Raw genomic sequence first — 15158 nt, forward strand, 5'->3', positions numbered from 1 at the left:
GGCTCGGGTCATGATCTCAGGGTCCTGGGATCAGGTCCCGCATCGGGCGCTCTGCTCAGCGGGGAGCCTGCTTCCCTCTCCCTCTGTCTGCCTGCCCCACATCTACTTGTGATTTCTCTCTGTCAAATAAATAAATAAAATAAAATAAAAAAAAGAAAGAAAAGATATACTAATGAGATGAATTCTTTTGGTTACAATCTGTTTTCTTTTGAATCTGTTCCATTCCTTCTGTTTCTCCACCACTGCCTTAATTCAGGTACCCATCACCATTTTCTTGGATTAGTGAATTACTGAAATCGTTTCTTGGTCTCCTTGCTTCAAAATACAATGCTAGTACTTATATTCATAATGCTAGAGAGATTTTCCTAAAACATAAATCCTAAATTACTCCCTTAATTTAAAAATCTTCAATGGTTCACCACAGCATTTAGGCTTACCTTCTAACTCCTTAATTTAGAATACAGGGTCCTAATACTCGGGCTCCTACTAGTGCACCTAGCATCATCCCACTGGTACTATCTACTCCCCCAAATGAAAAGTATCTGAAGACAGGGCACCTGGGCAGCTCAGTTGGTTAAGCGTCTGCCTTCAAATCAGGTTATGAACCCAGGATGTTGGGGTCAGTACCAGGTTGGGCTCCCAGCTCCACAGCGAGTACTCTTCTCCCTCCGCCCCTCCTCCCACTCATCCTCTCAAATAAATAAATAGAATCTTTAAAAAAGTATATGAAGACATTTTTAAAATGCCACTTTTTATGGACAATCTGTCCTCTGTCATAAGTCTCAAAAAAAAAAAAAAAGAAAAAACACACAAATTCCTTTTTACATATACAGCAGGTACTTGATTCAAAAAACAATTGATGGTGGCAAATAAAACCATGGTACATTTATACAACAGAATACCACCCAATAATGGTTCTAGTGCATAGTTACAAAACCCCAAAACACTAAATAGTTCTAGCACTTATATTCTAATGGGCCAGTAGGATTACATAATTGCATAATGAAGGAGAGAAAGAATAGTATAAATGATCCTCAAGCAGGCATAATTAAGAGCACTGCCGGTAAAGATCTTTACCACTGCATGGTAAAGATTTTGGCCTTTACTCTAAAACCAGTGAAAGGATTTTAAACAAAGTATTAATCTCATTTACCTTTTAAAAAGACTATGCCTGGTATTGTATGAATGATTAAAGGAGGTCAAAAGTAGATGAAGGGAGACTAGTTAGGAAGCTATTTTAGAAAACCAGATGAGAACCAATAGTGGCCTTGACTTGGTTGATGGCAACAGCAAATGGTAGTAGTAGTTGTGGAAGAACTGACAGTGCTTGGTGAGACTGAATATGGGAGAGGCAGGGTTTGAAAGTAATGAGGGAAGCTTCCTTCCTATACTAATACTAATGAAAGAGGACCAGTTTTAGGTAGTTATGAAGATACTGAGTCTGACACACCTAACAAAGAGGAGTTTATATGTTTGGAGTGGGACTAGCAGGTTAAATGGGTAAACACTAGATACTACCTGGGATCAAGTCTCAGCTCTGCCATATCCCAGAACTGTGACAGTTGTGAAGCAGGTTATTTTGCTTTTTAAATGCAGCGGTCCTCAAAGTATAGTTCCCAAATCTGCACCATGGACATTATTCAGAAACTTGCTAGATAGAAATGTAAAATTTCAGGCCCCATCCCAACCTACTCAATCAGATACTGTGAAAGTGGGGCCTAGAAATCTGCATTTTATAAAGCCTTCTAGGTGATTCTGATGCTTACTAAAGATTGAGAACTGTTTTATTATAAAGTAGGGAAATTATCAGGGAAAGATCTATGCACTTTATATTTATTATTATCCAGGGACCAAATGATAATAAAGAAAGGCACTCAGCTCTACCAGGTATGTAACAAACACTCAAAATTTTAATTTTTTTTTTTTGTTTAAGCTCCTAATTGGGGAAATAGGGACCAAAGGCTATACAGATATAATGCTTAAACTGGTGATAAAAATGAGCTGTCAGAATGTGTGTGGTAAATAAGGCCATGGAATTAAACAGATGAGACTATGAGAAAAAAACTATGACCAGTATGTTGAGGAATCCTAGCATTTAAGAAACCAGAAAATGATACAGATTTTAAGGAAAGAGTTATTTCAAGAAGTAGTCCATCATAGGGCTCCTGGGTGGTTCAGTGGGTTAAGCCGCTGCCTTCGGCTCAGGTCATGATCTCAGGGTCCTGGGATCGAGTCCCGCATCGGGCTCTCTGCTCAGCAAGGAGCCTGCTTCCCTCTCTCTCTCTCTGCCTGCCTCTCCATCTACTTGTGATTTCTCTCTGTCAAATAAATAAATAAAATCTTTAAAAAAAAAAAAAAAAGAAGTAGTCCATCATAACAATGCTGCCAAAAATTTAATCTAGGGACTGAAACATTCAATACTTTCATTCAACAAATGCTGAACACCTAGGAGGTCACTGGTGATCTCAGAGCAAGTGACACTGGTACATCAGTGGGGCAAGGTGAAAAAACTAAGAGTGGCCTATATTGTGAATAGAAGATGAAGAATTACATAATATAAACTGAGAGATTTGGTTGCAAAGGGGGAGACACAGAGTAAGAGTATTTTTTTTAAAGGTAAATAATAAACATTTAAATGCTGAAATGAAGTCACTAAGAAAGGGACAAGTTAAAAGTACTGAAGAAATTCAAAAGAGAAGGATTCTGGAATCCTGAAGCAAATGTGTGGGTATTTAGGCGATAGCAAAGACAATCAACATATAGAAAGAAGTTTGAAGTACTTAAGGACAGCATCTACCACCTTACAGGGAAAATAAAAGCTAAGAGTAAGAAGTGAGATTACTGCCTAGAGTAAATGGCTTCGAAGTCAGGAGAATGAAAAAGTACTTCAGGTGGAGAAGAGCAACAGCAAAGAGACTCCTTTACCTGTCCCCTGAGAGGAGGGGTATACTCCTTAGGTTTTATTTTCCCAGCACTCATCACAATGCATGACAAGACACTTTTTAAAAAAGTTTTTTATTTAGTTGATAAAAGAGACAGGAGGAGGAAGAGCACAAAGGAAGAAACATATGCCCTGCTGAGCAGACAGCCTGACTCTAGCCTTGATCCCAGGATCCTGAGATCATGACCCGAAAACTGAAGACAGAGATTAATCAACTGAGCCACCCAGGCACCCTGACAAAATGCTTTTCAAATAAATGTTGGTTTGAATATTCTCTCTGCAACCTCTATTAGCAGTTTAGTTTTAATTAATGGTATTTAAAGAATACTTTTTCAGTTTTCTGGTCTATAGTAATACTAAAACATAACCACAAACTGAAAATGATTAACTGAAATTTAGTGGCTTTATTTTCCTATGAAAAGCTGAATATATTCCCATAATAAATTTAAATCAATATTCAACAACTGTACTAGGTTTCCCAGTATCTTTTTAAAAACTCCTTATTCCAGGTACACCTGGGTGGCTCAGCTGGTTAAGTATCTGCCTTTGGCTCAAGTCATTAATCTGAGAGTCCTGGGATTGAGCCCCACATCAGGCTCTCTGCTCAGCCGGGAGCCTGCTTCTCCTTCTGCGTCTCATCCAGCTCATGCTCTCTCTCTCAAGTAAAATCTTAGGGGGGGAAAAAAAGTCAACTATTCTAGAGTGTACAGTCTGTTCAGAGGGCACTTCTTAAAATTCTGCCAAGTGGGTTTGTAAATACAGGCAGGGTGCTTCTATTTATGTAACATTCTATAGTGATTTGTTGAAGGCTTCCTCAGCTAGTTCTTAAAATAGATATTTCCTGTCTCCTAACCCTACCCCTTAAGTATCAGAATTTAATTTGTGATCTTTAATCCTACACTAAGCACGGAACACCTCAACCTGAAAGCTTAACAGATGACAAATATATTCTTCCTTTGTACCGTGTTTTTTTTCTCCAACTCTTTTGAAAGGTATCACTTGGTTATTGATATCAAAAACAAATCTCGGAACAGGTGAGCTCTTCCAGGTTGACAGTAACTTTCATAAATAGCACACTTAACTCAGGAATCAATACATCATATCACTGTTGTAGCTTATTTGAAATCAGCCAAACTGCCTAGAAACTAATTTTAATCAGCTGATGTTAAGTGGGATAGAAATGAGGCAACCAAGCATTCACTTGAAATAGAAATGAATTTTGCTTCCCTAGGAAGTGAAAGCGTAACTCTTGGTCATTATATTTTTCTCCAAATTATGGGATTAAAAAATAAATTCTTCTACACTTGGTTTTTGACGTTTGTGACCTTTCTAAGAAATCCTTCACTTCACTTAAACTTAGCAAAAAGAGCTAAGGTATCTCTGCTAACAACAAAAGACCTTTCTGAAGAGCTGTTAGAACAGTTTCAGGAGGTAACAATGATCTACCAAAGCTATGGACCTGGCACATAGCAAGTAATAAACCCAAAACAACAACAAAAACAAAACCCCACAATCTGCAATGCTAGAAGTAAAAGCGAAGAAGTACATCCATCTCTAATTTAGTTTCCTAGTGATATTTCATATACTTTTTTGCTAAATGAAAAAATAAACCTTACGCTCTGGGATAAACCAAGACTCACTTTACTAACTTCTTTATTTAATAAAACCATTTCCAAAATCTCAAGTGTACCAAGATATCAGCTATTATTGTTCTTTATAGTTAATACATTTTTGTCTATCCTTGAAAGCAGTCTTCTCCTCAGGTTCATTTTTAAAGAATTCTGATTAACCATATTTTGCATATTTTTAAAAAAGACTTCTTATTCATGGATTTAAAAAAAAACAGATTAACATGTGATGGAAAGAAAAGGAATGATAAAGCAAATCTCAGTTCCTACTCCTCAAAATTTTAACAATCAACTTTATTTTCCTCACATAAAAAAGAGTAGTAATGTTTGCACACTTCACAAAGCTGCTATGAAAAGTGACATCAGTATACTGAGTAAAATGTAAAGTAGAATATAAATCTAGGTGTCATCAAGTGAGCTTAATCTTGGTGCCTATGGTTACAGGTTTCCCTGGGATCACAGGTTAGCAGTGCTTCCAGATCATCTGGTAGGGAGTAGCACAGCATCTGACTCGAAGTGCTAAACAGAACTAAGTTGGGAAGGTTTCCCTGATTTTCTTTTGGTTCTCAAAATTCCAAACATGAGGCAGATGACGACCAACTAGATTTTCTTAAGGGTGACTAGGTGGGTCAGTCATTAAGCGGCTGCCTTCAGCTCAGGTCGTAATCCCAGAGTCCTGGGATGGAGCACTGCCTGCCATCAGCCTGCTTCTACATCCCTCCCTGACGCCCGCTGCCCTCTGCCCTCCCCCCACCAGCATTGTGTTCCCTTCTCTTGCTGTCTGTCAAATAAAAATATTTTTTAAAAGTCATTAAAAAATTTTTTTTCTTAAAAGACAAATATTCTTAAGAATAAATGAGAGAAGAAAGAAATCGAGGTTTTAGAAATAACTACATTGCACAAATCTCAAGAGACTCAGTAAGATCTTTCCCCACTTTCATTTTCACTTAAATATATACCAACATCATTTTTCTCTTCTCTGAAGACAGTTTCAGAACTATTTTGTTTTTCATAAGCAGGTATAATTTTTCTTCTTTACTCATTGTGATCTGGTTTTTTCCACTTTTCACTGGACTAACTTCACTTACAAATAAATATATTACATAAAGCATCCTTGACAGTTCCTACAGCAGCCTAGAGACTCAACATATAGTAGTCTCCATTCATACCCCACTGACTCAAGTGACTGCCCCATCTTAGACTAAGCTGTACTGTTTCTTCTTTGTACTACCCAAACAAGGCTGTTATTTCTGCTCTCATTAGTCCTTAAAAGGTCTATCCAGATCACTTCCCCAATTTTAATCCATGAACACCCTCCAAATGTTTTCTCCCAAAGGCAAATATAAACAGACCTAAACTAATCTCTAGTTAAAAAATCTCCCATGGCCTCAGTATATAAAAATTTACAAATTTACCATGCAGAACAAAGAGAATCACAACTTGGCTCATATATCAACGCAACCTCATTCCCCATTACATTCTTTCTATTCTTTAACCTGCTTGCCCTGACTTCCTGCCACCTTGTAGTGAGTGAATGCCCTTCTCTCTCTCCTGGGAAACTTCTACACAAGATCCAATTCTTATTACTGCCTTCTCTATATAGCTTTCATCAAGTCTCCCATTGCACCCCTTCCTGTACTTACTATTTTAACATTGGTCACATGACACTGGGTATGTTTCTACCCCACAGCAATCCTTTTATGAACAAGTTCCAGGTAAGAAACTCCTCAATCTTGACATCATCTGGCAAGATGCTTACTTTTGGGGGGGGATTTAAAAAAAATTTAATTACTAAATTTCCTATTATTATGTGGAAAGATATTCTGGTATCCCAGGAAAGTAGCATTTGATTATAATGTAACTTTTCTGGAAATGTAAAATGATGCATGAAGATTTAAGACACCCCCAGAATATTAAGACGGTGTCAGAAATTAAAATTTCAGTTTTACAGATCTCTCAAGGATCTACACTTGAAGGGTTTAGATAATTAGATAACTTGATATTGTGAGCAGGCAGAACTCAAAAAATGCTTTTCTAAAACTGGTTCACAGGCTTCTTCAACACCAGGTCTGGCCACACAGATTATTTCTTTAGTGTTTGTAACTTGTAGGTAATAATGAGTACCTTCATGTCTTGGGATAAACATGGCAGATAGGGAAGGAAAGGAACACTTGGCAGAAGAAAAGTAAAGAAGGGTAAAAAGATGTCAGAATATTCCTATTACCGGGGTGGCTCGGTGGGTTAGCCTCTGCCTTCAGGTCAGGTCATGATCTCAGGGTCCTGGGATTGAGCCCTGCATCAGGCTCTCTGCTCAGCAGGGAGCCTGCTTCTCTCTCTCTCTAACTGCCTCTCTATCTACTTGTGATCTCTATCAAATAGGCTTTCAAACTACCATTTAATACCCAATTTTAACAGTTTCTGAAGGAAAGTGATTTAACATTGTCATTTGTAGCGCATCCTTCATAACATCCAACCAAAAGGATGCCTGGAAGGTAGAGGAGAACATCTGGAACCCCCTAAGATAAAAGAACAAAGAAAAACTAATCCAGATCCATAAATTTATCTGAAATGCTTAGAGTAAGATGTATAGGATGCAGTAATTTTCAGATTTTAGGAAAATAGTAACTACAATACTCCCAGTGGGGTTTAGGGTAGCATCCTATAATCAGAACAGTATTTCTGCACAAAACATGAATATTCACATTTAAAGAAATGAGTAAAAGATATAAATAGCTGGTTTTGCTGCTGAGGATTGGGTTTTGTTGCCAAAATGATTAAGAAAAAGCTCTGGATAGTTTTTACTCAAGATGCCAGAATTATGAAATTTTTCTTTCTGCCCATTAGTGTCATAATGTGGGATACACTCAAGGCTAGTTACAGTCAAGTAAAACTGAGTTGAAAGCCCACATCTCCTTAAACAAAGCTAAGTTCCATGGTTTTTAAACATTTTTTAAATAGTTTATACAGTAAATTTATAGGACATGGTCAAAATATTAGTCTCAAATGTGATGGCCAGTTTTCAAAATTATAAAAATTTAATCATTTAGAAAGCATTTTAGGATTCTGCAACATCTGAAAGTAATGTCAAGTATCAATTATCATCCAAAACATAGAAGAGCCAAAGGGCTGAATAGAACTCTAAAGAGTTGACTATAAATAGAATAATTCATTGCTTCAAATATGACTCATTAGAATATCTTAAAGATACTTATCTCGGGCTTTCTGTTCAAGGTTGTCTTCCAAATATTCAAATTATGTGCTTTTTAACCAAAAGGCAAATATACAAATTGAAACTGTAAACTGAAACCCGATTTCAACTCTACTTGTAAGGATTAATAACAATTTGTAAATGTTTTAACACTGTTTTCCCCAGAAGTACAGATGAAAGCAAGGAACTTTTAGGGGCGTCTGGGTGGCTCAGTGGGTTAAAGCCTCTGCCTTTGGCTCAGGTCATGATCTCTGCATCTGGAATCAAGCCCCATGTCAGGCTCTCTGCTCAGCAGGGAGCCTGCTTCCCCACCTCCGCCTGCCTGTAATCTCTGTCAAATAAATAAAATAAAAAAAAAAAAAGGAACTTTTAGATTTAGAACTCTAGCGGGCGCCTGGGTGGCTCAGTGGGTTAAGCCTCTGCCTTCAGCTCAGGTCATGATCTCAGGGTCCTGGGACAGAGCCCCACATCGCATCAGGCTCTCTGCTCAGCAGGGAGCCTGCTTCCCTGCCTACTTGTGATCTCTGTCAAATAAATAAAATCTTTAAAAAAGTCTATTTAAGGGGGCGCCTGGGTGGCTCAGTGGGTTAAGCCGCTGCCTTTGGCTCAGGTCATGGTCCCAGGGTCCTGGGATCGAGCCCCGCATTGGGCTCTCTGCTCAGTGGGGAGCCTGCTTCCCCCCTCTCTCTGCCTGCCTCTCTGTCAACTTGTGATCTCTCTCTCTGTCAAATAAATAGAATCTTTAAAAAAAAAAAAAAAAGTCTATTTAAAAAAAAAATAATAAAAGAACTCTAAATTCTTTGCTCAAGTAAAATCACCTTGCAACTGAATATTGGATGACAGGAAGAAAAAAATCATCTATATAGGAATTTTATCAGTTTGTATTAAAGATAAAAAAAATCAAATATATAATCGACTGCTTCGTTTACTTAAAATGTTTTTGAGGATATTGTTTATTATGCTACATGGTATCAACTGTATAAAAACCCCAAATTCAGTACCAGAGAAGTTTGTCATCTTCCAAAACTGGCATGTTTCCTCCTTTGAGAGGCTGCTTAGCATCTTAGAGCCAATTAAAAGCTTAATTAGGACAACTATAATAACACTCTCTACTAGCACACTTAACTTCCTTATTGCTGTATTTTGTTTTCCTGATGTTTCTTGTCATTTAAAAAATGTCTGTTCAAAATGAATTATGTATGCACGCAAAAATTAAATGTATGTGTACACATGCAGAACAGTTACTTACAATGGGTACAACTTGTGTGGCTGACATAACTGAAAAATCTAGATTCAGAAAATAATCCGAGAGCATTAGAAGATCAACAGTAAGATTAACACGTGACTTGCTCTGATTAAAAGCAACAGCATGTGTGAACAGTAAAACAACTTAGGTATTATGTTTACTCCTATAATTTAATTCCTAATCTCGTATTTTTAAATACTTTATTTGGCAGACATTTGTTTTCTGGTTGTGTATCAGTAAAACAAAGATTTGAAATTTTTATACTACCAGAGAACCCATTAATAACACCTCTTTTCCTATTTTATTACCTAGAATTTATTTTTTTCCTGACAGTTTTAATTTTCCCATAAACTCCAACAGAACAGTAAAAAGGACAGAAGTTTCTAACCTTTCCTAAGCTGTACTTTCAAATACCCTCATATATAAAAAATGATTTGAAGCAAACTGCAGTAGTGAGTCAAAGAATGAATATACTAGTTTAAAATATATATTAAAAAAAAATCTAAATAAAATCCCTGATATTTCTGGGTATACCATCTTATCTTGGTATCTTAAAACACTTCTCTATGAGGCATCCAAAAATGAGCTTCAGTAGTATGTGGCAAGAAGATATTATTTAGAGCTGTGGTTTACAGACTCTAAACTTTTTTTTTTTTTTTTTAAGATTTTATTTATTTGAGAGAGAGAGAGAGCATGAGAAGGGGGAGGGTGAGAGGGAGAAGCAGTCTCCCCGCGTTGTAGGTAGCCCAATGCAGGACTCATCCAGGGACTCCAGGATCATGACCTGAGCCGAAGGCAGGCAGTCACTTAACCAACTGAGCCACCCAGGCACCCCAGACTCTAGGCTTAAGAGTCTGGGGGAAGTCATAATTCTTAAGGGGATCCACAAGTCCAAATATGCCAAGCATTGCTCATAGTATGTCTTTTCAGATATTTGCCTACAGAACTTTACATTTATTTAAAAAGCATTTATATCACTGAACATTATCAGTAATTTCTCAGTAAGTGGAAATCAAAGTATAACCAATGATGGTGCAGTTCATAAAAATGTCTGTGGTTTTAAGGGACCAATTTTTTTTTTTTTAAAAGACTGAGTCTACCAGTTCATTAATTGCAAGGTTTTAATGTAAGCCAGTCTTAAACATGAAACCTGCCTCTATTTTTACTAGCTGAATGACCTTGAGACAGGCCTTAATCTTGATCAACACAGACCCACTGTGTTCTATATTGGTTAGAATTTGCCTCCAGAGTTGTAGTTAATTTTGTACACCAAAATTTCTGGCGTAAAAAAAAAAACAAAAACAAAAAACAGGTGGATTGTCAGAGGATGGTAAAGGGGCTTGAATGCATAAGGAATTCACTTAGTTTAATAAATTATCTATAATATCTGAAGGGTTGGTTATCAGGTCAATAGGTTAGGCTCAGATTATACTACTCAAAATGGCAGAATCATTAAGTTTAAAAGAACGAATTTTGGCTCAAAATAAAATAACTTCTAGAATCTAGTAGAAAGCATACTTCACTGGAAAACTCATTTTAAATAATCTCAAATCTTCCATTTTAAGGGGGATCTATAATGACCTTGACAGTTGTGCTTTTGTCATTTCATTTTCTTAATTAATTCCTTAAAATAAGTACCACACTTTAAAGATGAGGAAACTGAATACTGGAGTTAAGTTAATTTGGTCACAGTCACACAGTTAAGTACAGAGCTCATCCTTCAAATCATGACTCAGTTTTGGCTCTTTCCTCTTTGTCAGTGGATCTCAAACTTCATTCACAGTGTAACCACCTACAGAGCTTATAAATATTCCAACAACCAGGCAACATCCCAGAACCAGTTAACTCAATCTCTACTGCAAAGACCCAAGCATCATGGTCTTCAAAGTTCCCAAGTAATGTCAATATGCAGTCAAGAAAGATAAAGACCCACTGCCCTATACCAAGGGTTGGCAATAAAGGTTTACTGAAGCATATTCATGATCTTCTGTGTATACTTAATGTCTGTGACCACTTTTCGGGCTGCAGTGGTAGAGTTAAGTAACTTTATGACTAGCAAAACCAGAAATATCTGCCAAACCCTGCTCTGTATCATATTATGTCCTAATCATAATATCCTTGTAAGACACCCTATTTCCTGGCACTCAATGACATTGGATTTAGAGGCACTGAGAAGTTGCAATAAGTTTAACAGCTGCAATATAGCGTTATCACTGATAAAAAGTCAGTTAGGCAAGATTCAGACACCAAAGTGATACCCCTAACATGACAGAATTTTTCTAAGTTGTAAAATATAATAGGTAAAGTTGAAAGCATATTGTACTGCCAGAAATTTATGATACATCTATTCAATCAATAAACTCAGCTGAGGGGGTGCTTGCCGAAACAATAGCTAGTAATGCTGTTTTTTAAAAGTATGCATTGTAGGGGCAGCTGGGTGGCTCAGTAGGGTCCTGGTATCAAGCCCCATGTCGGGCTCCCTGTTCAGCGGGGAGCCCACTTCTCCTTCTCGCTCTGCCCGCTTGTGCTTTAATTAAAAAAAAAAAAAAAAAAAAAAAAAAAAAAAAAAAGGCAGTTTGTAAATTATGCACTGTGGCTCAATAGTAGTGCTTTCCTTTGAATTATTCCAATTGTATGTGGCATTAAGAAAGGGTTAGCTCTGATAGATTTTGCCAATACTAACCCCAAAACATGCTTAGCCCTTAAATTATCTGTGTGCCCCCGTGCATGTGTGTATTTTAAAAAAACACAAGGTTCCCACCATACTATAAAGTGATTAATCTCTGCAGCAGAAAAACAATGTAGCTCATCTTTGAGAATTTCAAGGTCTTCTATATTAAAAATTAAGCCAAAATAAAGCGACGCTATGAAAATCTACCCTTAATACTTGAAAGAAACTGCCTCTGAGGATTTAATTATTTAACAGTCAGCAAGTATGAGGGAAAAGATCACTAAATCATAATCATTATGCAAGTATGCTTATTTTCACCTAAGTAAATCCAAAAACCAATGGAAACTAAATCCACACCTAAGAGGCCAGAGAAACCATTTCATAGGATTACTATGGCATTCTGTCCTGTAGAACTAGAAACAGCGATTCTTTTTAACAAAGTATTCCATCCCTAGATCATCACCATGATGTAAATCAGACACTGAATAGTTACAGAGCTTTGAGGCAGCCAAACACACATTGATTCATATGTGACAGTGGTAGACATATACCTTAAGTCTGGGGTCTGCACAGGAAAACCTCAAATCAAGTACTTGAAATACTCTTCAAGTACAATTAAGTTAAGCAAAGGCAATTAAGTTTCAAATGTTTCTATTTATACACTGTAACAATGGTCTCCCACCCCATTAAAACCCATTAAAAAAAAGTCCACAGTACAATTGTGACATGCAGATTTTGTATATATTCTTTTAGTTACATAGTGAGGAAAAATGTCCCAGAGTTCTGTCTTCATTAATGAGAATGAAAATGAGGCGACAGTGGGACAAATTTAAAACATTTCAGCTTCTGTAAGATTTATGGTAAGAACAGTAGGTCTAATAAACAAATTGGAATAATCCCACTGTCATTTGCAAAATTCTAAAAAACGCTTTAATGTTTAATTACCCCAAAAACCCACCCCAAACTGGGGATACAAAATGTTCATTAGGTCTTAAAAATATTCTGAAATGACAAACTGATTATATATTACAACTAAGATTTTAACTAAGATTACATTATATCTTTTGCAGTACTGGGGTACAAAAAAAGTGATTACAGAGACCAAAGATCAGAGAAGTCAAAGAACTATAAATGAAGACGAGTCCACACGCCATAAATTAAAAGCAAATACCTGATTATTAGCACCAACTTTGAAAAACTGACATACACATGTAGAAAGAAAAAACATACCAAAATTACATTATTGAGTTATTGTCTCAATATAAACACTCAAATTTAGTATCTGTGTATTACTTCTGTAGTTTAAGAAATACTTTACAAATATACCTCGAATATATCCAACCAATTATATCCAATTAATAATAGTTAATTAGCATGAAAAGTGAGATACCTTTGTATATAAAATATTTACCTGGTTCTTCCTTGATGAAGGATAAATCTTCTTCTGGATAGGCAACAGGTGGCTGCATCACTGAGCAATCTTCTAAATTTGTTTCATTAGGTGGTATATTATAAATAAATCTCTTTGTAGTTTGGTTTTTCCTCCTTGTTTTGCCAGTCTCTTGAATTCCCTGGGAGCCCATATTATTCCAAATAAACACTTTTGTTTGACCTTGAGATTCATTTTCAGCCAATTCAGGTGAACCATCCTGGACCCAACTACTGTCATTCATTTGGTAGTTTTCTATTTGGCCCTCGTCGACGTTACAACCATCATTTTCAATTTTTACATTACTTGCCAAATTGGTAAGATTCCGAGTTGCCCAAAAACTGGCAATTTTTTGATCCCGTGATGAAGACAGACCATCTCTATTAACAGGTTTTCTATTATTATAGTCCACAACTACAGACTCTGGAGCTTCTGATTTAATGCTTATATTTAAGGCATCTTTAATGAAATTTCGGCAAGTTTGAACAACTTCACTCATCTGAAGATAGCTGGCCACTGTCATCACTTCAATGGCATTTTGGCTTGTGAGCACCAGGTTACCAGAATACAAGAAGTCCAAGATGACTGAAAAACCTTGAACTGCAGCAATATCTAAATGGGTAGTATTGTTTTGGTTAGGGCTTTCTTTGTTTGAAAAGCAATATAAAGTCTTAAAGAAACGGCTGCCTGCAACCAGGATGTTCTTATGAGCTTTAAAGATTTTTCCGCTCACCACAATGCTGACATCGCAAAGAATACCTTTCTTTCTTTGTTCATTTAGTTGTCGAAGAAGTTGATAGCAATAAGAGTTCTCATTTGGCCTACTATTAAAGTCACAGTACCCCTCCTCTGATGGTATTTCTGTCTCCTGTAATTGGATGGAAAACATTAGTATTAAATTTTATTTACTTTTTACAAATCCCCAAATGAAGGAAAATATCAATTTAAGCAAATGCAGTACTTTGTTAGCAATCATGATTGACACTGTAGTGTTCACAATTCCAAATACTGAGAGGAGAAAAGTGCAAAAAGCTTAGTGCCTTTATCTCAGGTCATAATCCTGGGAGTCCTGGAATTGAGTCCCATATTGGGCTCCCTGCTTGGTGGGAATCTGCTTCTCCCTCTGACCTCTCCCCTCATGCTCTTTGATTCTCTCTCTCTCTCAATAAATAAACAAACAAATAAATAAATCTTAAAAAAAAAATAGCATGTATCGTGTATAAGCTAAGGACATGGATCCAGAATTATTTAAAATTAAAATAGCAATTACTTTCCTATGAAAACAAACTTTCATCTATAGGAATCAAATTAGTTTGCCTTATCTCTAACTAATAAGAATGCAACAGTCCCTCACTGAATTATAAAATATTTAAGTTATAATATTGGGTACTTCATTCTATTTAACAGTACTAGAAAGGTAAATTTTTAGTCTTGGCAAACATCCAATCAAATAGGTCAATGAAATTAAATCTAAAAATAGTTAAGACCCAGGTAAGAAAATGTGTTTCAACTATAGGAATACCCAGCCATATAATTTCCCAATTAACTTTCAAAATGTCTTATTGTCTTTTTAGGGGCATAAATACTAAATGTAAAGTAAAATTCCTGAACTCAAAATTCTCTTGTGTATTGTTTTTTTTTAAAGATTTTTTTTTTTTTAAGTATCGCTATACCCAATGTGGGGCTTGAATTTACAAGTCCCAGATGAATAGCCACATGCTCTACCATGTGAGCCAGCTAGGCACCTTGGAACTAAAAAGTCTTTAAAGTTTGTAAATTTTCTTATCAATCTGAAAAGTATTCACTATAGTTCTGTTAAGCATCTCTTAAGTTATGGTAATTCCCATAGAACAACAGCACACTTTAATAATGGTTGTTAGAGGGGCACCTGGGTGGCTCAGCTGTTAGGCATCTGCCTTCTGCTCAGGTCATGATCCCAGAGTCCTGGGATCAAGAACCTCCCTCATCAGGTTCCCTGCTTGGCAGGAAGCCTACTTCTCCCTCTCCCACCCACCCGTGCTTGTGTTCCCTCTCT

General features: G+C 36.6%; 1 protein-coding gene across 2 annotated transcripts in view; it reads right to left on the reverse strand.

Annotated features, from left to right (window-relative positions):
• The window catches only part of ZBTB10 (zinc finger and BTB domain containing 10), a 36890-nt gene that overhangs the window by 11019 nt on the left and 10713 nt on the right, over nucleotides 1-15158 (reverse strand). For both annotated transcript variants that reach the window (XM_082719436.1, XM_082719435.1), the window contains one exon: nucleotides 13106-13991. In XM_082719436.1, the coding sequence (XP_082575562.1) occupies nucleotides 13106-13991 (886 nt within the window). The remainder of the gene's footprint in view (nucleotides 1-13105; nucleotides 13992-15158) is intronic.

Source organism: Mustela nivalis (assembly GCF_964662115.1).
Source record: "Mustela nivalis genome assembly, chromosome: 2".
NCBI classification, from domain to species: domain Eukaryota; kingdom Metazoa; phylum Chordata; class Mammalia; order Carnivora; family Mustelidae; genus Mustela; species Mustela nivalis.